This window comes from Aricia agestis, chromosome 4, assembly GCF_905147365.1.
Source record: "Aricia agestis chromosome 4, ilAriAges1.1, whole genome shotgun sequence".
NCBI lineage: Eukaryota > Metazoa > Arthropoda > Insecta > Lepidoptera > Lycaenidae > Aricia > Aricia agestis.
Genome location: NC_056409.1, coordinates 5424443 through 5448235, shown reverse-complemented (window position 1 = coordinate 5448235; position 23793 = coordinate 5424443). Strand labels below are relative to the sequence as shown.

General features: G+C 38.6%; 1 protein-coding gene across 2 annotated transcripts; it reads left to right on the top strand.

Moving 5' to 3' along the window:
* The first annotated feature begins 1997 nt into the window (after positions 1-1997).
* Positions 1998-18870, top strand: LOC121726533 (probable cytochrome P450 301a1, mitochondrial). 2 transcript variants are annotated; one of them, XM_042113934.1, is made up of 8 exons: positions 1998-2631; positions 13067-13260; positions 13804-14005; positions 14855-15017; positions 15531-15693; positions 16995-17080; positions 17643-17840; positions 18663-18870. In XM_042113934.1, exons 1-8 carry the CDS (start codon positions 2156-2158, stop codon positions 18768-18770), a joined length of 1590 nt encoding a protein of 529 aa, XP_041969868.1. In that variant the 5' UTR covers positions 1998-2155; the 3' UTR covers positions 18771-18870. The 2 variants fall into 2 exon arrangements, with proteins under 2 accessions (XP_041969868.1, XP_041969867.1); XM_042113933.1 differs by having other exon boundaries at positions 15531-15700; positions 17002-17080.
* Positions 18871-23793: the final 4923 nt, after the last annotated feature.

Here is a 23793-nt window from a genome sequence, read left to right as displayed (position 1 = left end):
GACCCGTCAGCTCGTTTGCCCCCTTATTTCGTTAAAAAAATAGATTATTACAAGCCAGTCAAAATATCTGTAGACGGGATTTTGTAACATCCGCGTCATTACGGCACGTCCTACAGAAATATCGGGAAACTGCATCTCTATAAATAATCCATACTCATAATATTATAATGCAAAAATGTGTCTGTCTGTTACCTCTTCACGCCCAAACCGCTGAATTGATATACTTTGAGTGCCGGCAAAATACCATCGAGGAAGCAGCTTAAACGCACCTTACACCTAAGTAGGTACGCCATTTGGTCGGCTTATGTCAATTTATTTTAGCTGTGATCCGGACTTAAGGCGAGGATAAACCCCAATTTGTTATTCCGTGACTCCCGGTTTACCTAGTTCGAATATAATAACGAAGTGTTAAAAAATATGAGATATAAAGCACAATATTTAAAATACCTTAAACCATAAACATTTTAATAAAACGTAATACTTTGGCTGTAATTAATTTACAAAATCACCTCTGAAAAAACTCTATTTCGTCGAAATATAAGTATTAACTAGGATAATTATATATTTTATTTGAATAAATTGTTAGTAAATCTATATTAAAACTTCTTTAACCGAACAATTTTGTTTCTTAATATTTATTTCCAAAGATATTTAAAAACAACATGAAAAATAGCGAAGATCCGCCAGAGTTGTTACAGTTTTATGCTAAGCTAAAATGAATCTTATTGCGATGCATATACGCTTGGTCTTTGGTTGTGTGCAAGGTTATCGTTTTTGATTGAGATTAATCCCTGCCTTAACGCGACCAAATTACTTAGGTCCGCCTTCTGCCTAGGAATCAACTTCTCTGAGATAGTGCATAGGACACCTTTTGTCCCGGAAATCTGTACGGGTCCCGCACGTTAAATTTTGGCGCAACGGAGTTGCAGGCGTCATCTAATAATAAAATTATATGAATTTATCAAGAAACTTTGAAAAAGGTATCGCACGCTTACAGTTTTCTGTTTTAATAATTTAAAGACGAATAATAATTGATAAATTAATTTTAAAATTTACCAAAGCAACTAAATAGACGACAAATTATGAAATTCCGTCAGGCCTATAAAAGCGACTACATAATATACAGTATACAGCCGTATTCACTATTAATTTTGATTGCGCAAATTTTATTGAGGTCATTGGCGAAGCGCCTATTAACAACTATACAAATTGTGGCTGGTATGAAATTGTCTATTTGACAAGCGATAAAGTCTTATATTTAAATTGCCGTAACCAAAAGCATAGTCTAGACTAGCTATTCTCAATGTATGCTCCGCGAAGCCTTTGTAGGAGCTCCGTGAGAATACCAGTATTAATGAAGAAAACACACAGACCTTTGCTATGAATCAGTGTCCCAATTGAGTTTTTTACAATGATATTCTATGTTACTAACGTAACTAGATTGGAAGTTTACGGTAGCAACGCGTTGCCACTTCGAAGATGCCTGCAGGCATATCTCACATACATAATGACATAACGAATATATGACTTGACATTGTCTTTTGAACAAAAAAGTGGTTACGCATTTATGAGAATCTTTTGTAAGACACTGACATGTACTACTCTAGTATTTTAGAAACTCATTGGTTTTTTATATGTTCGATTTCGCTTGAATAACTAAGTAAATATTTATATTACAATGATTAACTTTTATTAATAAAAAATGCACGTACTTAACTTTTATTTTGGGATTCCCTCAAAATATTCACTATTCAAAAGGGTACCGCCACCAAAAAAATATTTAGAACTGCAGCTGCTCTAGACTGTAGTATCTAGATTCTAGATACTCGTAGAAGGCTACAACATCGCAATTTTTTATGAATTGTGAACCTGAGAGCAAAAAATTAGTTTAAATTCCTGTTATATCTTAATATTTGCGAATAAAATTGAAATGTTATTGATATATTTTAGAAAGGAAAAATGTTATATTCATTCAAAAACATTGTTTACCAGTAAGCGACCTTAAAAAGTATGTTACTACTTACTACATCGAGTGAAATTAAAAAAGAGAACGCCCGTCCGTGAGCGAGTCGCCACAAGCCCGTAGCGAGCAACGGTAAAATCTCTGTATCTCGAAGTGGTACGCGCGCCAGTCATCGACTCGGCCTTAACCGCTATGGGTCGTGCGCTGCGCTCGCTGTGCGTGTACCAGCGCCCTTTCGTCGCCCCAAACGCCCGGGCCGCCACCACAGGATGCCCCTTCTCCAAGCGCCAGCGCTCCCAGGTCGCCCCGACCGCCGCCCTAAACGAGGAGATCTTCGCCAGCGCGAAGCCCTACTCCGAGGTCCCGGGCCCCAAGCCCATCCCGATCCTGGGCAATACGTGGCGCATGATCCCCGTCATCGGCCAGTTCGACATCTCCGAGTTCGCTAAGGTGACCAAGCAGTTCCTGGACCAGTACGGCCGGATCGTCCGGCTGGGCGGACTGATCGGCCGGCCGGATCTGCTGTTTGTGTACGATGCGGATGAGATCGAGCGGATGTACCGGCGCGAGGGCCCGACACCGTTCCGCCCCGCCATGCCGTGCCTGGTGAAATACAAGTCGGAAGTCAGGAAGGATTTCTTCGGGGAGTTGCCGGGTGTTGTCGGAGTGTAAGTACCTAAATATTGTTACTGATTCCTTTAAAATTTTCTAATAGAAGATGGAATAAAAAGCGAGTAACATAATTAGGAGTACCTTTATTAGACATCAAGTTATGTCGAAGTAATTAACAAATTTTACAAACTTGTTTAATTAGGAATTTTCATTAGGTGTTTCTCAATAAATAATGTTTGCCAAATACTTCATAATTGGTAAAATATTACAAAATATTTTTTTTTTACAAATTGAAAAGTAACCAACGTCAAACAAATAATAGATTCATAGTAGGAATTCTGCTTTCACTTCATGCGACATGCGACGTTTTAGCTCGGTGAAATCAACTTGGATTAATAGGAGCTAATTTCTAAAGACTTCTTTGTAAACATAATACGTCATACTTGCTAAAAGATTGATTTAATGATCCAAAGTAATAGTTACAACTAGACGTTCTGACGTAGAAGTAAATCTTGAAAGTAGGTTAATGTTTCTTTAGCGATTGCATTTCTTGTGAGACTGGTTGCTGGGAGCTATTAATTGATACGTTCTAGTTTTGTTAGGAGATGTTCTCTATTGGCGAAATTAGATGACTAGCTAAAGGAAATCCACAGAAGCGCTATGTTTTTCACCGAAATGCACAGAAGCACCTTCGATTAGTGTCGAGTTATTTTCTGTCACTGTCTTCTAGACTATACATACACCCCCTTACTAATAAACGCTGAATAAGCTTTGAATAGTTATACAGTGTTTTGTTCCTGTCACACAAGTGACATTTTTAATTGGATTGAAGAAGACAAAACACTGTATAACTATTATATTCAAAGCTTATACAACGTTTATTAGTAAGGGGGTAGATATGTATATATATATTATAAAACAAAGTCGCTTTTTTCCCTCATGTCCCTTTGTTCCCTTTAATCTTTAAAACTACACAACGGATTTTGATGCGGTTTTCTTTAATAGATAGAGTGATTCAAGAGGAAGGTTATAGGTATAATAACATTCATTAAATAGTGGAGAAATACTGTTATTGTTGGGGTTTTTAATGTGGTGTCGTAAATAATTATATTTTTTTCCGCTTACATTGCAAACGCAGGCGCACGCAGCTTTTCAGTGGCTATATATTTGCGATGCGAAGCCGGGGCGGGTCGCTAGTATTTCATATAATAATAATAATCAGTCACAAATCTCAACATTATTATTGATGCTTTATAATTTATATTATAAATGCGAATTTGTGTCTATTTGTTACCTATTTACGCTTAAACATTATTTTTTGGGACCACACCTTTAGACCTTCAGCGCCCACAAGGGGCGTTATCGCCCACTTCGGGGAAGACTGTTTAAGGTGAACGTTACAATAATATATTGTCATTATTTTCTCTCCCTGACGGCCGCAACTCCGTTGCGCTTTAATTCGTTTATCGGGCGGGAAACGCATACATTTTTCCGGGATAAAAAGTATCCTATAATATTATAGTAATCCCGAGAAAGGTCATGCTGCCTTTCTCGGGATTCGAAGTATCTCGACCATAGCCAATTTCAGCAAAATCGATTCAGCGGTTTAGGCGTGAAGAGGTAACAGACAGACAGACGTAGTATGGAAGTACGGATTTGGTGTGGAAACACTTCATATTTCATAATAATATTATGAAGATTTTGCCCGAAAAAGTGTATGCCCACGTAAACAAAATGCTGACAACTTTGCGGACAAAATCTAGTATTAAATAATATGCTGACATAGATAGCTCTGCAGTCTACTCGATCGCATTACAAAGACATGCAAGTACATACCTAGGTCTAAGTTACGTCCTTGAATATGTATGCAGGCGTGATGGAGCATAATCTTTATGTGTGTCACTGCCAAGCAATGATCTAAGACGTGAAGTATTAATAGAAACAATATTGTGTAATCTGACCCTTAGAGTATCATTACTGTCATCTAAATCAGCGGTCCGCAACCCTGCGGTCGCGACCCCATGTGGTCCCCCCACACTTTATTTATGGGGTCGCCAAAAAATTCAACAAGGTCCAGTAATTGCATTATAAATCCAAAATAAATAAACTCTTCAATATAAATAATTTACGAAATAAAAACAGCTAACTTCGTTACCTGAACCAACCTTTGCACTTGGATTTTATTTCTCGGGTCGCTCATAACTCTTTTTTTAATTTTTGGGTTGCAATATCTAAAATGTTGCGGACCGCTGATCTCAATGAATAAGGGGTAAGAACCTCCATTAAATATAATCTTGATGTAAGTATATTAGAAAATTGGAGAAAATAATGATATATTATTATTGTAAGAGCGTCCGTGGCCTAATGGGTAGACCTTCGGTTCGCACTCCTAGAGGGTGCAGGTTCGAACCCGGGTGGAGGCGTGTAGCTATGAGACATTTTCCGATCTCAAGTACATAATACGGACGCTCGTACGGTGAAGGAAAAACATCGTGAGGAAACCCGCACATAGTTGGTCCCAGACGTATTGACTAGTTCTTTCCTCTGGACTAGGCCGACTATGATGCGAGAATGCCGTATGCGCTTGGGCAACCATACGGACATTTAAGAGGATACAACAGGGGCGAGAGAAATTGAAAATAGGTATTTGAAAATGTATTGCTGTCTCACCAAACTCAACCGCAGAGCGCGATAGAGACCACATGACAAAAGTTCTAATAAAAGAACAGAAAATCTTCGATTCGTTGTCCGCTGATTCCTTGTCCAAAACTTAACCGATTTAAGTAATTTTTTCATTAAGAATTAAAGCAAGGCCTGAGCTGTGTTTCTATGTTTTATTTTTTTTGTATATTCTAGCCAGTTTTGTTTTGTGGGTGTTTGAACACAGAGGAAAATCTGGCCATTTTTTTGGGTTTTTGGACGTTCTTATCTTTTTTAATAATGAAATTCTGAAAAAAAAGAAAACATAGGGACATGCTAATAGTGGCCATAGATATTCAGGAAAAAAATCATAACTCTACCGGTATTATCCAGGGAGGAAACAGGGGACAGCGTTTGTATGGAAAAACGGCGGTGTGGAATCCTCTTAAATCTTGTCCCAGGCACTACAGTATTTGAGGAGTGATTACTTCGCTCTGAAAAATACTGTATAAATCATCCAAACGGATGTAAAGGCCTAGTTTTTTTATTATTGTAACTGAAAACGTTCAACTTAAAGCAGTCTTTCCAAAGTGGGCAATAACGCCTCCTTGTGGGCGCTGAAGGTCTAAGGGGTGCGGTGTGGTCCCAGAAAAAAATGGGGGCGTTGTGTAGAGGCTTGGGGCATCTTGGGGGGTGATTTATTTCATATGGATGCATTTTAAATTGAAACAAGGGGGTCGCTAAAACATAATTTGTTCTCAAAGTGGGCGTTAGACAAAATAAGTTTGGGAACCCCTGCCTTAAAGTAAGGGTACCCTCTTCTACCTGTCTGATACCAGGGTAAAGAAGGGGACAGGCTCTTATAACATACTAGATGACGCCTGCAACATTGTTGCGCCAAAATGCGTTTATTGCGAAAGAGATGTTAATTTTTAAGGGATGAAAAGTATCCTATGTCCTTTCCTCGGACTCAAAGTACACGATACCAAATTACTGTGAAATCGGTTTAGCGGTTCGGGCGTGAAGAGGTAACAGACAGACAGATAAACAGACAGACACGCTTTTGCATTTATAATATTATGGGCCTTTTATCACTTCCCGATAAGTGCCAGATAGGCTATCCACAAGTTTTTTGACAGATTCTCCATACTCTATCTTTTTTAATGAAATAAGGGGGCAAACGAGCAAACGGGTCACCCGATGGAAAGCAACATCCGTCGCCCATGGACGCTCGCAGCATCAGAAGAGCTGCAGGTGCGTTGCCGGCCTTTTAAGAGGGAATAGGGTAATAGGGGAAGGTAGGGAAGGGAATAGGGTAGGGGATTGGGCCTCCGGTAAACTCACTCACTCGGCGAAACATAGCGCTAGCGCTGTTTCACGCCGGTTTTTTGTAAGAACGTAGTATTTCTCCGGTCGAGCCGGCCCGTTCGTGCCGAAGCATGGCTCTCCCATGTATAAGCCATACTTGGCTAGCAAGTTGCTATTGCCATGAAGATACAGTGAACCACGTAGTTATCTTTTCTTTCATAAACAAGAAGTCCAACAGAGTTAACATATTTACCAAGGCTTTAAATATTTAACCAAAGATTAAATAGAAGTCTTTGAGGTAGCGCAATCTGCGCAAGAAAGCGACAGCGTAATAACCTTTATCTGAATTTGAACAGCCTGTATGAGTCTGCATAAAATGCATTGTCCTTGACTGAACAAATGAACAATATTATACAATACAACTCATAGGTGCTAACACGTCTGACAATGGGTATCTGCTCTGTCACCTACTTGTGTTTACTCCGATATTAGCGGTTCGTAGCAATGTTAGCAATTAGCGTGGTGTTGTTAGTTTTTTGTTTTAAACTGTGCTTGTTTAAGGCGAATCGAAAATAATCATTTACTTTAGGGCTCCCACACTGCAATGATGCGATGCAAAACTGCGATTTGCATCGCATGGCATCGAAATGTCACTTTTAATATGAGTTTTGTCGCAGATTTTTGCGAAGCGATGCGAATTCGCAGTTTTGTGTGGGCCCCCTAAGCAGGCGCGGTCCGTAAGGATTTTCTTTTCGTCTAGCCATATTATAATATCAGGTTCATGGTATAGCTTTAAAAATCCAATTCTGACTTACACAAGTTCTTTTGCAACGACAATTACAGCTGTCAGGCTGTTGCCTTGACTCGTTTAAATATTTTATTTTTTTAATAATATACGCCTTGTCTACGAAAAGTAAGAATTATTTGTAGATAGGATTTACTTAAAAAAGTGATTAAAACTTTAAAATCATCTTAACCACAAAAAAACTGAAAATTATTGTAGCTCGTTGAAGTCTTTTGTATGTCAAACCTTTAAAATGTTTTCGCACTCTTCATTTTAAGCTAGAACACATTGCTGTATGTAAATTTAGTTTTAAATGAACAAAATATTGATAAACACCAGTATTGAAGTTTTAAACGTAGCTTAGGTAATGTAGTATGTAGGACACGTCTGTATTCTGAGAAAGGTGGGTCCTACAAAAACGAGTTGCGAGTTTATATTGAGGTTAATAACTTAACTCCTTTGTCATAAAGTTCAAAATAATAATCTTTTGTATTTTGAAATTCGGTCACGACTTATTTTTTTGTATTGTAAGTAGTAAGTTACTCGTACATTCAAAATAGATGGGAAATACGTTTTTTATTCATTATCCTTAAATTAGTTTAACATAAATCGACAGTTTAAAATCATGGCAGTATTGGTATATTGCATCATCATTTTATTTTGAAAACGATGATTTTATTCCAATATATTAAATATAAAAAAAAAAAAACATTGGAATCGGTTTTTAATATTCATTCATTCAATCTACACAACTCGGCTACGGGTTAAAGATGATATTTTGTCAGAATTGTAATTTTACATGTTATGAAATAAATAAATAAATAAAATGTTGCATTTGATTTGATAAAAATTTAAAAAATAGGCCTACAAGTAGTTTTTGGTCATCATACTCGGTTATGTTAGTTGTTACTGATAATACTTTGTGTGCTCAAGTGATTTGTTATGCTAAACCACAGAGTACACATCCTCTCGCAAATTCACACTTCCCACACTTTTGTCACACGTAATGTGTTTGTGAGCCTTTACCAAGAAATGCTTGGTAAAATGGAGTTTACAACCTAAGAATTCACTTGAATTCTTAGGTTGTAAACTCCATTTTACAACCTAAGAATTCACTTACATGGCGTAATGGACTATAATGATTACAATTAATAATATTGTATCAATTATCCTTGGTGCGAAAAACAACATAACATAAAAAAGGATAGGGGCGGACAGCCCATAGACGGCCCCAAATTATAATAATAATAATAAAAAACTCCGTTTTAACTTATTTTCATGAAAGTGCAGTTATCAAAATTATTTTAAATATGACCAAACTGATTAACTCTTTTATCATTGCTAGTTTCGCAGTGAACTCTCTTGGACAAATATAATTATACACCCTATACGAGCTTACTTTTGTTACAAGGCACATCCTGTATAACTTTGCATGTCAAAGCAAAAAACTAACGGCCGTTCCCAATATTTGATCTATCTCTGGTTTTGCCCTACTAGAGATAGGAATAGCTCACAATTGACGTAAAATATATGTCTCTAATGTCTAATGTGAGTTATTCCTATCTCTAGTAGGGCCAAACCAGAGATAGATCAAATATTGGGAACCGCCGTAAGTCATTTAGAAGACCCCATTTTGGAGCTGTAATTTTTTCTTGTCATGATCATGTCAAATACGTACCTACACATTGTGCGGTGTCCAGCAAAGCAAAAAAGTAAGTCATTTAGAAGACCCCATTTTGGAGCTGTAATTTTTTCTTGTTATGATCATGTCAAATACGCACCTACACATTGTGCGGTGTCCAGCAAAGCAAAAAAGTAAGTCATTTAGAATACCCCATTTTGGAGCTGTAATTTTTTCTTGTCATGATCATGTCAAATACGTACCTACACATTGTGCGGTGTCCAGCTTGAAAGTAGTTTTAAAGTCTTTGAAATCATTTTATTATACTGTATGATTTGAGAAGTACTTTCCATGAATCATCGTAAAGTAAAGCAGAGGAGTGCATAGTCTCACGACACGCAATCATCGGGCCATCTTTCGATACGGTTTCCTCATACTAATGATTTTTATATGTAGCTATAAAGACAAGAGCACATTAGAGGCATATTGAATAATATTCTATTCATTAAAACATGCTGTTATTCCAGCATTGAGTAAATACTATACTTACTACATTATTAAGGATGTTTATAAAATAACTTCAATCCAGAAATTAAAGATCTATGTAGCGGCTAAAATGACTTTTCTCAATTCATATCATCACTCTCATAATACTATCTTGATATTTAATTAATACCTACTAAAACTATCACTAAAACTACTAGGTACTAAAACTACATTTAATATTTGTTATACAATTATTAAAGCATTTAAAAGATTGTGAAACAATTGGACGCATGTCCCAGGATCATTGTTGTGACATTAATATGTATTAACGCATCCACATTACAATAATCAAATAGATTAGATGTTACGATATGATTGCGACTATCATTTGCAGGTACTTAGAAGCAGTATGTATGTTGTAACCCAAGGGTTCCCAGTCTTTTTCAGCCTGCGGTGCAGTTACACGTCGCTATATTTTGTTACGGACGCCCTACTCTCCCGAGTTTTAGAAAAAGATACATAAACAATTTTATACGTGGGAGAGCCATGCTTCGGCACGAATGGGCCGGCTTGACCGGATAAATACCACGTTCTCACAGAAAACCGGCGTGAAACAGCGCTTGCGCTGTGTTTCGCCGAGTGAGTGAGTTTACCGGAGGCCCAATCCCCTATCCTATTCCCTTTCCTACCCTCCCCTATTCCCTTTCCTTCCCTACCATCCCCTATTACCCTATTCCCTCTTAAAAGGCCGGCAACGCACATGCAGCTCTTCTGATGCTGCGAGTGTCCATGGGCGACGGAAGTTGCTTTCCATCAGGTGACCCGTTTGCTCGTTTGCCCCCTTATTTTATAAAAAAAAAACAAACACCTTTAAATGCCTTTAATGATTATAGTTAGGTTAAGCAGATAAATGATAAAATATTTAATCATCTACCTGCTGTACTTAATTAATATTGTAACACAAATATTATAAAATTAAACTGCAGTTTAAAATATTTGTGGTTTCGGATAATGATGGAGTATCGACTTACGGCGCCCGGGCGGAGCACCACGGCGCCGCGGCGCACACTTTGGGAATCTCTGTTGCAATCAATTGGTCTGTCATGTGTTACTGGCCCAAAAGTACGAGGCAATGATTAGTTCAGTGTCTGCTATATGTGGTTGTGGTTGTCGTGTGGTCGTGGTACGTGTGGGTAGGCCCTAACAGATCGATTCACGACTAACAATAAATTGACATAATCCGACCGAATGACATAGGTCCACCATCTGAATCAATTTCTTCGATGGTATGTTGTATTAACTTTATGATATCATCATAGTTCTAAGACGTGCGCTGTCTTCAAATATTGACAAAAGTTTTTAGAACCCTCGATCAATGAACTGTGTTAGTATGCTCTGCGTGTGATGCGTGTTGCTAGCGAGCTATTTTTACCTTTCCACACACGTTACGTTCTTGGCAAATAAGTTTAAGGTGAAGGTAAACATTAAGTACTATTTATTATTTAAGCCTTAAGGTGAACGTAGACCTTGCCGCACCGCGCTGCGGAGATTGCAGTTTTTTTTTATGAAATAAGGGGGCAAACAAACAAACGGGTCGCCTGATGGAAAGCAACTAACGTCGCCCATGGACACTCGCAACATCAGAAGAGCTGCAGGTGCGTTGCCGGCCTTTTAAGAGGGAATACGCTCTTTTCTTGAAGGTTTGCAGGTCGTAGGTATAGGTCCGGAAATACTGCCGGTGACAGTTTGTTCCAGAGTTTTACAGTGCGCGGCAGAAAGTTATGCGAAAAACGCACGGTGGAAGACTGCCACTCATCAAGGTGATGAGGATGGCATATTTTTCGCGTGGGACGATGTCGAAAAGTTGCAGGTGGTATGATTCCGAACAATTCCTCAGAGCACTCCCCGTGATACAACCGATAGAGGATGCAGAGTGAAGCAACATCTCGGCGTAATTCCAAGGGGTCCAAGCTATTTGAAACACTATGGCAGTCAACAATTCGAGCGGCCCTTCGTTGGATATGATCCAGAGGGAGCAGTTGGTATTTTGGCACCCCTGCCCAGAGATGAGAACAATATTCCATATATGGCCGAACCTGCGCCTTGTAGAGTTGTAGGCATTGGTACGGACTGAAGAATTGTCTCGCCCTGTTCAGAACACCGAGCTTCTTTGAGGCTAAATTGGCCTTACCCTCTAGATGGTATCGAAACTGGACTTCGCTTGATATGTTAACGCCAAGTATTTCAATGCTAGGGGAGATGGTTAAAGATGTGCCCTCAAAACGAGGAGATTATATGCACTTCATAGACTTTGGCCCATATGATGCTCCATAGCTATTAAGAATGTAAAGAAGGTCATATTCGTTTATGATTACTTGTGTTTGCACGCTTCATAAACATTGTTATCCATCACGACACAAGGCGGAGCCACATCACCTTTGAATGAGGAAAAATTTGCGTTCACATCTTCTCTATTTCGAAAATATTCTTAATTAAGTAGTTCTTTTTTTTCTGAACATATAAGTTGACTCTATTTTTAGCAGTCACAGCAGCCACTTATCAATTGAACTACCTGTTGAGCCTATTTATTACTTATTTCACCTACCAACTAAACGAATAAACAATAACAATAATAATATAAACTTAAAAACCTTACCAATCTTCTGTAAAACAATACTATAAAATATTTTTAAAGTAAATGTAAACACAACCTTCGGTTAAAGTGTGTTAATGACGGTATGGACAGGTTTTGTAAGTGACCGCCTCTTTGTTAGCAAATAACGGTTGTGAATTTAATCTTAAACATATTATCTTAAAACCTTCCATAGGTACTTCAACTAGAAAGTCTAGATAATATGTCTTTGTGAAACGGTGACAGAAAGAACACTGAAAGAAATTACAATTAGGATTTAGGGTGAAGCCAGACGAGCGTAGTTTTGTGAGACGTGAGTCGCGGAATTTCTGCCGCGTAAATATCTTTTCATACAAATCATGACTCACAAAATTGCGCTCGTGTGAATCAAACAGGACTTTTGTATGAAACTGAATACAGCAGAATTTCTGTCAGCCGAAATTCTGCGACTCACAAGTCACAACTCACAAATTACGCTCGTTTGGCTTCATCCTTAAGCTTTGTCCACACTGTGCCTTATCTGTTCGTCAAGGGCATGTGTTATAGCGCAATCAACAGCGAACGTGAGGCATGCCCGCGACGCATGCCCTCTGAGCGTATCCAAAAAAAAAAAAAAATGACAATGTTGGCGTTGAATTCGTTGACGTATTCAATTATTGAATGCGCCAAAACGAAAGTTGATTGAAAGAAGATGACAATAATTGAAGACAAAAGCGCATAATGTGGACATATCTTTACAGCTTGTAGAGTGTAGACCATATTTTTAACTGACTTCCCAAAAACAAGGAGGTTATATATTCGGCTGTGGATATTTTTTTTAGTCAAGTTGTATTCGTGTGGTTCGACAGTAAAGTTAAAAATATACGTTTACAATTATTCCTCAAAATATATTTTCTGTCGAAACCAATAATAATATCTTTGCGAACTATGCGACTAGAATTTTTTTTATTAGACTGTTGCTCGTTACCCCTAAAATTACATTGATCCAAATAATAATAAACAAAAATCTTGTTATTTCAGCCACGGCGAGCAATGGCGTACTTTCCGTTCGAAGGTCCAACGGCCGATCCTGCAGCCGCAGACGGTGAAGAAATATGTCGCGCCCATAGAGAACGTCACCGAGGACTTCATCACTTACATGGAGGGAGCGAGGGATGAGAACGGAGATCTACCGCACGAGTTCGACAACGATATACATCGGTGGTCTTTGGAGTGTAAGTGGACGAGGCATGATAATGGACTGTACATAAGAATTTATTCTTGTCCACACTGTGTAATGTGTATAAACGCTTGTTTAATAAAACATTAAACCCCTATTTGAAAAAACTGAACACTGTATAAACAAATTGTCTGTAAACATGATGAACACACAATAATCTTTTTACTACCTATTGAGCTTCAAAGACCTAACGCAAAAACATTTATTCGAGTTGGAGGTAAATGGAAAAGTTATGTAGTTGTAAAGAATACTGTTTGTCGGAAGCATGAGCGCGTGAACAAGTGTACTTTCTTTTCTGATGAGAGTTGCCCCATTTGCTGGTAAAAAAAGATAGACACAAAATTCATCTTTTACAATACATGGTCAAGTTTTTAAGATACAATCTATTTTATTATTATTCGTAGGATACAATTATCATAATAATCATAATAATTTATTATTTCTGTCCACAAGTACATATACCTATGTAATATGTATTTAAATCGCCAAGGTTTGATTTATTCATTGCTTAACTAATAGAAAACAATCAACCCTTCAGGTATCGGCCGAGTCGCCCTAGACGTGAGGTTAGGGTGTCTCTCACCGAACTGGGCGAGCGACTCCGAACCGCAGCGGATAATCGACGCGGCGAAGTTCGCGCTGCGTAACGTCGCCGTGCTCGAGCTACGGGCACCCTACTGGAGATACATACCGACCCCGCTTTGGACCAAATACGTCAATAATATGAACTTCTTCGTTGAGTGAGTATTAAATAAATAAACGTTTATTCAATAATTTGGACATTACACGTATTAAGAGTGAAGTAAATTGATTCGTCACTACGAACAAGTAAAGCACAACAAACACTACTAGATCTGCAACGAAAACGCATTGCTTTGTTCCGTGTCAATAAAACAACCACAAAACTTACAAAGAAGTAACAAGCTGAATAATTCCGTTGCGTTATAGTGCGTCGCCAAAGCAATATGGATCTGAATTTTACTTAATATTATCTGATAAATATGCTGCATTGATCCATTGCGTTGTCATTCGTTGGCGGTAAAATGTGCAGTTGTTTTAATGTAACGACGGAAAGGAGATGAATTGAGCAATGCTTTGTTACCAGCTTATGGCATTCAATACGTCGACAATGTTAAAATCGTCGACCTAGAATAATAACACAGATTACTTAATAGTTACTACGTAAATAATGGTAACTAGCATAGTTACCGTCGTACTCAAGAGTCAGCCTTAAACCGTACATAGAAAAACTATAAGTCTCCTGTTTCGTAAATACAAAGAAAAACGGAGCTAGCACGATCATAATGCTCTGATTTTTTTAAATGAAATAAGGGGGAAATAAGGGAGCAAACGGGTCACCTGATGGAAAGCAACTTCCGTCGCCCATGGACACTCGCAGCATCAGAAGAGCTGCAAGTGCGTTGCCGGCCTTTTAAGAGGGAATAGGGTAATAGGGGAGGGTAGGGAAGGGAATAGGGTAGGGGATTGGGCCTCCGGTAAACTCACTCACTCGGCGAAACACAGCACAAGCGCTGTTTCACGCCGGTTTTCTGTGAGTTTACCGGATGTTGAAATATTCGTATTTTCAGATTATGTAGCCGCTACATAAACGAAGCGCTAGAACGTCTGAAGACCAAGAAGGTGACGTCAGAGAACGATCTGTCGCTACTGGAGCGGGTCCTCCGCAGCGAGGGAGATCCGAAGATAGCTACTATTATGGCGCTCGATCTTATACTAGTTGGGATTGACACGGTAAGGATTACTCCTTTATTTTGAAAAGGGAAAGGTTTTATGCTCTTCGCAGGTAAGGGATGTATTCTTACATCCCTTGTAAAAGTCAGGGTACTTTAAGGGTATGTGGCACTAGGTGGCAAAAACTATACTAATTTATCTATTTAACGGTGCATTGCCAGTAGCCGCTAGGAAATAAAGTGTCGCAAATGTGTCTAACCAAAACCTGTCGGTGTCAACTGTCAGGGGCCAGAATTCAACCAAAGATTGGGGACACTCACAGCACCTGAAATATCCTCTCGGAATTTGACGCCAGGACTAGCTGGGGAAGTTTCCTTTTCCTGAGCAAAAGTATTATGCTAAATCTGTCTAGACTCTAGAGTCTAAAGGCTTACTACGAAATTACCCAAAATAATGAATAAATAGGAAATTTTATTTTAAAATTCAGAAATAAAACAATTTTGATGTTGATTTGAATTGATGATCATACTTTTGTCCTAGATACAGTTTCAAAACAAATTTATGTAATTCCAGATATCGATGGCAGTATGCTCAATTCTCTACCAGGCAGCGACCAGGCTGAAGCAGCAAGACAAGATGGCGGAGGAGATCAGGCGCGTGCTGCCGGACCCCGACCAGCCGCTCACGTACGCCGACCTCGACAAACTGCACTACACTAAGGCCTTCGTTAGGGAAGTCTTTAGGTATGTATTACGAGGAGACCACACCGCCTTTTTTTCCATACATACGTTGCCCCCTGTTTCCTCCCTGGATAATGTAATTTTTGTAGTAGAGTTGTAATTTTTTTCCTGAATATTTACGGCCACTAATACAATGTCCCTATGTTTTCTTCTTTTCATAATTTAATTATTAAATTTAAATAAGATAATTTATTATGAACGTTCAAAAACCCAAAAAAATGGACAGATTTTCCGCTGTGTTCAAACATCTAGAAAGCAGATTTGGCTAGATTATACAAAAATAAAAACATAGGAACACAGCTCAAGCCTTTGTTTAATCTTTAATGAAAAAAGTACTTAAATCGGTTAAGTTTTGGAGAAGGAATCATGGGACAACGAATCGTTGATTTTCTGCAGTTGTCTCTATCGCGTCCTGCGGCGTAGGCTTGAGGTAAGGGAGACAGCTATAGATATTACACGTACTTTTTTTTCATTTCTCTAGCCCCTGGTGTATCCTCTTAAGTAAGTAGTAAAATGGTGATTGGTAGTACGGTACTCGCTTGCACCATTAATATCTCCATAATGGTTATGTACTCGATTGCATCATTCGAATCCGGTACTGGATCAGCATATTATTAAAAAGGCAATGCATCATTGACAGGATTGAAACATAATATTTTTATACAGTGTTGATTTAACGCCGGAACTCTGTGAAAATATGAAAATTCTTACTAAATTAATATTACTCGAGATCGCCCTATGGTCGAAATTCGACCTTAGTTTCAACTTTCAACGACATTAGGACTACTACAGCTATATTTTGTAAAAAATATTGACTTTATCATATTTTTTCAACTCTTGCCTCTGGGACTCAACTGATCTCAGACTGGACGTGTAAGCATTGTCTAAAAGTATCTAAGATTCAATAAAAAAAACTATTATCCATTTTCAATTTGTCACATTGTTGTCAATGTTGTCAACAGATTTCAACCATAAATAAAATAGTATAATTCGTATGTACAGGCTTGTCACTCGAAAATCTGTAATTTTTCCTAGTGTGTGTGTTGTAGTGTGTGTAATGTTGTATTTGTTAAAAAAACGTATGATAAAAGCTTAATTTTAAAATACCATATAAACTATAACTGTGCAAAATTTCATTCCGTTCGTTTCCCCATTTTTCGTCGAAAAGGATACAAAGTTTTTGGCTCACGTATTAATATATAGATAATTTTTTGAGTGTGTCTGCCTTTTCTACTTTATATCTGGGAATTGACATTAATATTGTTCTCATAAACCTGAATAATTAATATTTTTATGTTTTTCAGAATGTATTCTACGGTGATCGGTAACGGTCGAACACTACAAGAGGATGACGTCATCTGCGGATACCACATACCCAAGGGAGTGAGTATTTATCCTGAGGACCTAGACAAGCGGCAAGCGATTATCGCAAACGCCAGTCGCCAACGCCACAAAATGTATGGGATTTGACATTAGTATTCGCTAGCGAAGCGATGACTTATGTCGTACATTTTGTTAGCGTTTACGATAATCGCTTGCCACTTGTCTACTAGGGCTGTTTATGTCTATATAACGTCAACAAATGCTACTACTAACTACTCATATATATGTCAATATTTTTGAAATGTGTTTTATGAAAGTTCGTTAAAAACTACATAACGTATTTTAATACAATTTCATATTATGCAAGTAGGTACTATTTTAGGTTAGAGAATGGGTAGACACAGCCTTCTATTTATCCCGAAACACACAAGTTCGCAAAAATAAGAGTTATCACAACTCTTCACGTCTTATTTTGATTATTTACAGGTAGGTGAATTCCGCGGTATTTTGCTAGAAGTAAACTAAAGTTTATGTTATCGATTTCCGCAAAGTAAAGTCTGATTCTATTAACTTGTTCATATATATTTTATTATTGTTTTTATATTATACATTTCCTGCGCAGGTGCAAGTAGTATTCCCGACCATAGTGACGGGCAACATGGATCAGTTCGTGTCCAACCCCGAGGAGTTCCGGCCAGAGCGCTGGCTGGAGAGTAGCGGACGACTACACTCGTTCGCCTCCCTGCCCTACGGCTTCGGAGCCAGGATATGCCTGGGCAGGAGGTTCGCTGATCTCGAGATACAAGTGCTTCTGGCTAAGGTGAGAAAATTTAACATATTCCTTCATTATAAGATCGCCTGTCACACAACAACCTATACGACCTTCAAACCTTCAAGAAAAGAGCGTATTCCCTCTTAAAAAGCCGGCAACGCACCTGCAGCTCTTCTGATGTTGCAAGTGTCCATGGGCGACGGTAGTTGCTTACCATCAGGTGACCCGGTTGCTCGTTTGCCCCCTTATTTAATAAAAAAAAACATGAAAAACTTATTTTCAATAAAAAAAGTTGTTCACCAATTACCAACCAATTTTCTTTTGTTTATTTCAGAAGATTTGACTTGGTCTTCAGAATGTTATGGATACGATGATGAAATTGTCACATTCGAAATTACTTTAAGACGCAGAAAACATATTATGTAGTACATACCACAACAATAATAGTTTTTTTTTATGAATTATAGGGGCAAACGAGCAAACGGGTCACCCGATGGAAAGCAACTTCCGTCGCCCATGGACACTCGCAGCATCAGAAGAGCTGCAAGTGCGTTGCCGGCCTTTTAAGAGGGAATAGGGTAATAGGGGAGGGTAGGGAAGGGAAGGGAAGGGAATAGTTGAGGGTAGGGAAGGGAATAGGGAAGGGGTTAGGGGATTGGGCCTCCGGTAAACTCACTCACTCGGCGAAACACAGCGCAAGCGCTGTTTCACGCCGGTTTTCTGTGAGAACGTGGTATTTATCCGGTCGAGCCGGCCCATTCGTGCCGAAGCATGGCTCTCCCACGTTGTAGTATCTTTGAAAGGTCTCAAAGACAAACGTCGAATACTCATATCATCTCTTTCTCCACTAACTCCATCTCTCTTCCGCAGCTGCTGCGACGGTACAGGCTGGAGTACCACCACCAGCCGCTGGAGTACGCCGTCACCTTCATGTACGCACCCGACGGACCGCTGCGCCTGCGCATGCTGCCGCGATAACCATGACAACTTATATAAATATTAGTCCGGCCGCAGAGAAGACTCATAGAAGATTCATAGGCAGATGAACCTATGTAATTTGGTCGCGGTATGTCAAACCCAGCCGACAAATCACAACCACTACGGCTCAATTCAGACCACAACGCGACGCGTAAATGCATTTCTAAAGTACTGAATTGACAAATTTCGACCAAATGACATAGGTCCGTCATCTGCCTATGGAACAATTTTTTCGATGGTACAATCTTGACCAAGCTAAGTTTGCATGTCACATAGATTGCATAAAACCTCATAAAACTTAAGCGACCGCGTGCTTTATTTATTTATGCAGATTTTATGCAGGGAAAGCTATTAAATGTATAAACAATAATATTTTAGCTATCGTTATTAAGTTTAGATTATGTAAAATAATATTGTTCTATAATAAATATTGTTTTTATCGTAATACACCTAGTTCTTAACTCTGTACTTATCACACTGATAATAATATTTAATTAGAAATGTAAATAAATGATGGTTTTACAATTGTATTTTTATTTGATCACAGACAGTTCATGGAATAATTCACAGTTCCAATGTTATTAATCAAAATTGACACTAAGGGCCAACTTACATCTAATACTAATGGCCGAAAACGATGAAACCTAACGCGACGCGTCGCCCCAAACCAAAAAAAATCCACAAAGTGCGAGTTCCGTACTGTTAAAGAGCAAAAATAGGCCAAAAACATACATTTATTTTATTTTATTCTGAATTATTAAAGTCCGCATTTCCGCACGCTCGAACGAAGAACGGTAATAGCTATATATACTATATAACTATATATAATACAGCCTGGAGACGGACAGACAGACAGACGGACTGACAACGAAGTCTTAGTAATAGCAGAGACCGAGTATAATGTTTTCTCTATGGTAATATTGTCCCGTTTTTGCCCGTAGGGTCAGTAGCCCAAAAAAGTTTGAATTCGGTATTGTTTTAATGAATGGCTAATTCACGTTTTGTTTCCTCTTCATTCGGTGTCAAGTTCTGAGGTAGGTAGTCAGGTAGACCTGACATTAGGTAAGTATATTTATTATTTAGGTATGTACAATTTACCCTATACTCTGCTTTAGTCGCTAGGTTTTCAACAAGTACCTACTTAGTTAATGTTGCAATATAACATCAATAAAATCCGCATAATTTACACATTTGTACATTTAAATGTGATAATCAATTCACGTTTCGAAATCCAAGTTGTCACAAACTTTATATCGATTATGCAAATCGACTCTTACAATATTCATTTTGTAACTTTTTACTTTGACTTTTGTATTTACTATAATTTCACTGTTAGTAATAACCATTTCGAAATTAGGTAATAACTACAATTTAAATAACTTTCTCCACGTTGGGAAAACATTGCCTCCATTCTCCTAAAATAATGACGTCTGAATTGCCTCTAGTTAGTTCAACCAACCATTCTTTAAACAGTTTAGAGAAACCTAACTATTGAACCATTAATCGTTTTAGGGTCAGTTTGCACTGAATCGACACGCAATGCGTATGCCGCACCGCCTCCACCGCAGGGTGTCTCAAGTCGGTACTATTTTTTTAATTTTATCGCTGAAATGTGTCGTTTTGTGTAGTGATTAGCCGCGTACTGATTGAGGGAGCAGCCTCGTGAGGCTGCCTCGTATGGTCTCCACCCTCGTTCGGTCAAACGTGCCTCGCCCGAGGCCAACGTACGCGCTGCCTCGCCCTAGCGTGCGGCCCGCCGCCAGAGCCTTGCGAGGCAGCTAGATTGGTCAGTACGCGGCTAATTAGGTTCAATTTTTAATGACTTTTTTTAATAATATAAAATATTATCATCGCCTTAAGTCTCCTTTCGTTGTTAGTTATCCCTTACTTTGTACTCAGCGATAGTGACAAAACCTTTCGATAACGTCAATATTTTATTCATCACTTAATTTTCTATTGCGAAACTACCTACTCAAACTTTCGGCTCACCCATCTTTAAAACTAACATTTTTCAATGCACCTACAGAGTGGGGCCAGACATGTGTGTCACGGTTATCTATTATGGCGTTGCCAAATTAACCTTGACTTTAAATGACTTCTTCCCATTGCGAAACACTCCGTAATTACGACTACACAATAACTTAATCGACATTTCAATCTGTGTTGCAGAATGCACTTAGGATCCTTTCACAATTCAAGGGTTGCGATACGAGGATTTTGATCTTAAATTATATGGAAACGCCTGCATAAATTTAATAGCAATTTAGTGATTAGATTTTAAATACTTGAGTACACTCTATATTGTTTGTAATATCAGAGAAGTTAATTGATAGGCAGATGACTGACCTACTTAATCTTGTGTCAAAACTCAAACCCAACCGACAGAAATTAAAATAAGTATAACGACTAACATTGAATTTACATTATCGGCAGCGTCCTAGGATGGCGGCCACATGGCGGCAGACTTCGTACATAGGGGCGGCAAAATTAAAGTGGCCTATACTCATAAAAATATAAATCCAGCCCTGCTTGTATTTCTTTTATAATCATCACTCATCAGTTTAAACATGAACAGTCAGTAATGACCATAGACATAATATATACTGTCGTAGCATTATATGACTAATGAGTAATGACTAAGGGCCTTTCCACTCGACGTACTTTTGCTCACTGAGGACGCGCGTTTCTGATGCGCTCTGCGTCCTCTGCGTGTTTTCATCGCATTTTGGCAGATGTAAAGTTTAAAACGTGTCGGCTTCCTTCCGTTTTTATCGATAAAAACGAGCTTAAAAAACGTCCTGTGGAAAGGAAAGGAAAACGCCCTTAAGTCTGTTTATACCAGCTAATACATATCTTATATCTTTAAACGAGCAATTCCTGGAATCGGCTCCAACGATTTTCATGAAATCTGTATATATAAAACTCAAAGGTGACTGACTGATTGACATAGTGATCTATCAACGCACAGCCCAAACCACTAGACGGATCGGGATGAAATTTGGCATGCAGGTAGATGTTATGACGTAGGCATCCGCTAAGAAAGGATTTTGATAAATTCCAACCCCAAGGGGTTCAAACAGGGGATGAAAGTTTGTATATAATAATACTTCTTAACGCGAGCGAAGCCGCGGGCAAAAGCTCGTTTAGTATATAGGCGGTTTCGGGGGCTATAAATCGATCTAGCTAGGAATAATTTTTAGAAAATGTCATTTTATTCCTATTTTATCGAATACATAGCTAGTTCCTATTAGTCACTACTCAGTCTACACATATCCGGAAATGAGCAAAATGAATATCCAGATGTCGTTTCAATCCGCTTTCGAACTAATTATGCTCGAGAAAGTTAAAAATGTGACGACATACAGACAGACCGGTGTTCTGAATTACGACAAAAACTCTCACTCGGCAAGATACAATATGAGCTGACAGTACATAATATTATCTAGACCATTCACATATACACAGGATGTAACAAAAGTAAGTGATAATACTTTAGGGTGTGTATGGGTCCCCAGTATAGAGTTCGCTGTGAAAGTTGCAGCGCTAAAAGCGTTAAAGCGCTTTTTTAAGTTTTTTATGGGCAAATTCCTGTATATTTTATAGCCTAAAATATTATCACTTAGTTTTGTTACACCTTGTAGAGCCATGTGTGACAAGTAGACAAGTTACACACTGATAAATTTTACGACCTTGAAAAATATTTGTCATTTCTTAGCAAAAAGGTTTTAGGATGGTAAAACTTCGACCTATTATGATTCGATCAAACCATGTACCATCAGAGTCCAGAGAAATCAATACTTAAATAAATAATCAACAGTTCGTGAACCTACGATATTTGATTGGGTATGTTAAGTCAACTTCCCAGCTGAGCTTGTTATAAACCGCCACCAATTGTACATGTGAAATATTTAATCATGCATGATTTTTATGTATTTTTCATTATTATTAAAATTGCATAAAAATCATCAAGTGGTATTCCAATGATCGTGTTGGGTTACGGGAATAAGAGAAAATATAACCATTTTTATTTAACTCCGTCTTAACTCCGTTTTAGACGTGGGAGAGCCATGCTTCGGCACGAATGGGCCGGCTCGACCGGGGAAATACCACGTCGTCCTCACAGAAAACCGGCGTGAAACAGCGCTTGCGCTGTGTTTCGCCGAGTGAGTGAGTTTACCGGAGGCCCAATCCCCTATCCTATTCCCTTCCCTACCCTCCCTTATTCCGTTCCCTTTCCATCCCTACCTTCCCCTATTACCCTATTCCCTCTTAAAAGGCCGGCAACGCACCTGCAGCTCTTCTGATGCTGCGAGTGTCCATGGGCGACGGAAGTTGCTTTCCATCAGGTGACCCGTTTGCTCGTTTGCCCCCTTATCTCATTAAAAATAATAATAATAATAATAACTGCATGACCGTTATATTGCTCAATCTAAATTTATAGAATTTTAGCGACACGTACTAAGTATGCTTTATTTCCGTAAAGATCAAAGCAGATTGCAAGTAAGTATAAAATATAAGTAAGATTGTACTTTAAGGTAATTTGCTACTCTCGCCACAGCCAGTGTCACCACAACTAGAGTGGTGAAGTGGCCTTTCTATTCTAAGCCGTAACTAATCCGAACCATCATGTGAATAGAACAATGTGTTCCGCTCGACATGTGGTGAAAGATCAGGCACATTACACCCAGGCTTTTCCCTTTTGATTCCATATTCGAGGTGCGAGAAATGGCCAGCATTTCTCGCACCTCGAATCTAGATTATAATTTTATTTGAATTTTGAACTTACACGAAAAAATATCCCTCAGATCTCAAAGAATTCTATTTAAAGTTTAAATAGAAGTTTTTGTTAGATCTCAGGAAACTAACAGCATGTGTGCGCGGAAGCGGAAAACCCTTTTTTAAGTAAAACTTCTTTACGCACGCTTGACTTGGGGAGTAGGCTGGCAAATGAGTGACGGCAGCGTTACGAAAAGTGTCATCGGGTGAGGCGAACGGAGAGCTGCGCGCGCATCTATAAAGCTTT

Excerpts from the sequence above, each read along its gene's own strand:
- LOC121726533 (XM_042113934.1), top strand. The coding sequence starts at position 2,156 with ATGGGTCGTGCGCTGCGCTCGCTGTGCGTGTACCAGCGCCCTTTCGTC. Across the intron at positions 2,632-13,066 it reads TTGCCGGGTGTTGTCGGAGT|CCACGGCGAGCAATGGCGTA; the intron begins GTAAGTACCTAA and ends TTGTTATTTCAG. Across the intron at positions 17,081-17,642 it reads GATACCACATACCCAAGGGA|GTGCAAGTAGTATTCCCGAC; the intron begins GTGAGTATTTAT and ends TTTCCTGCGCAG.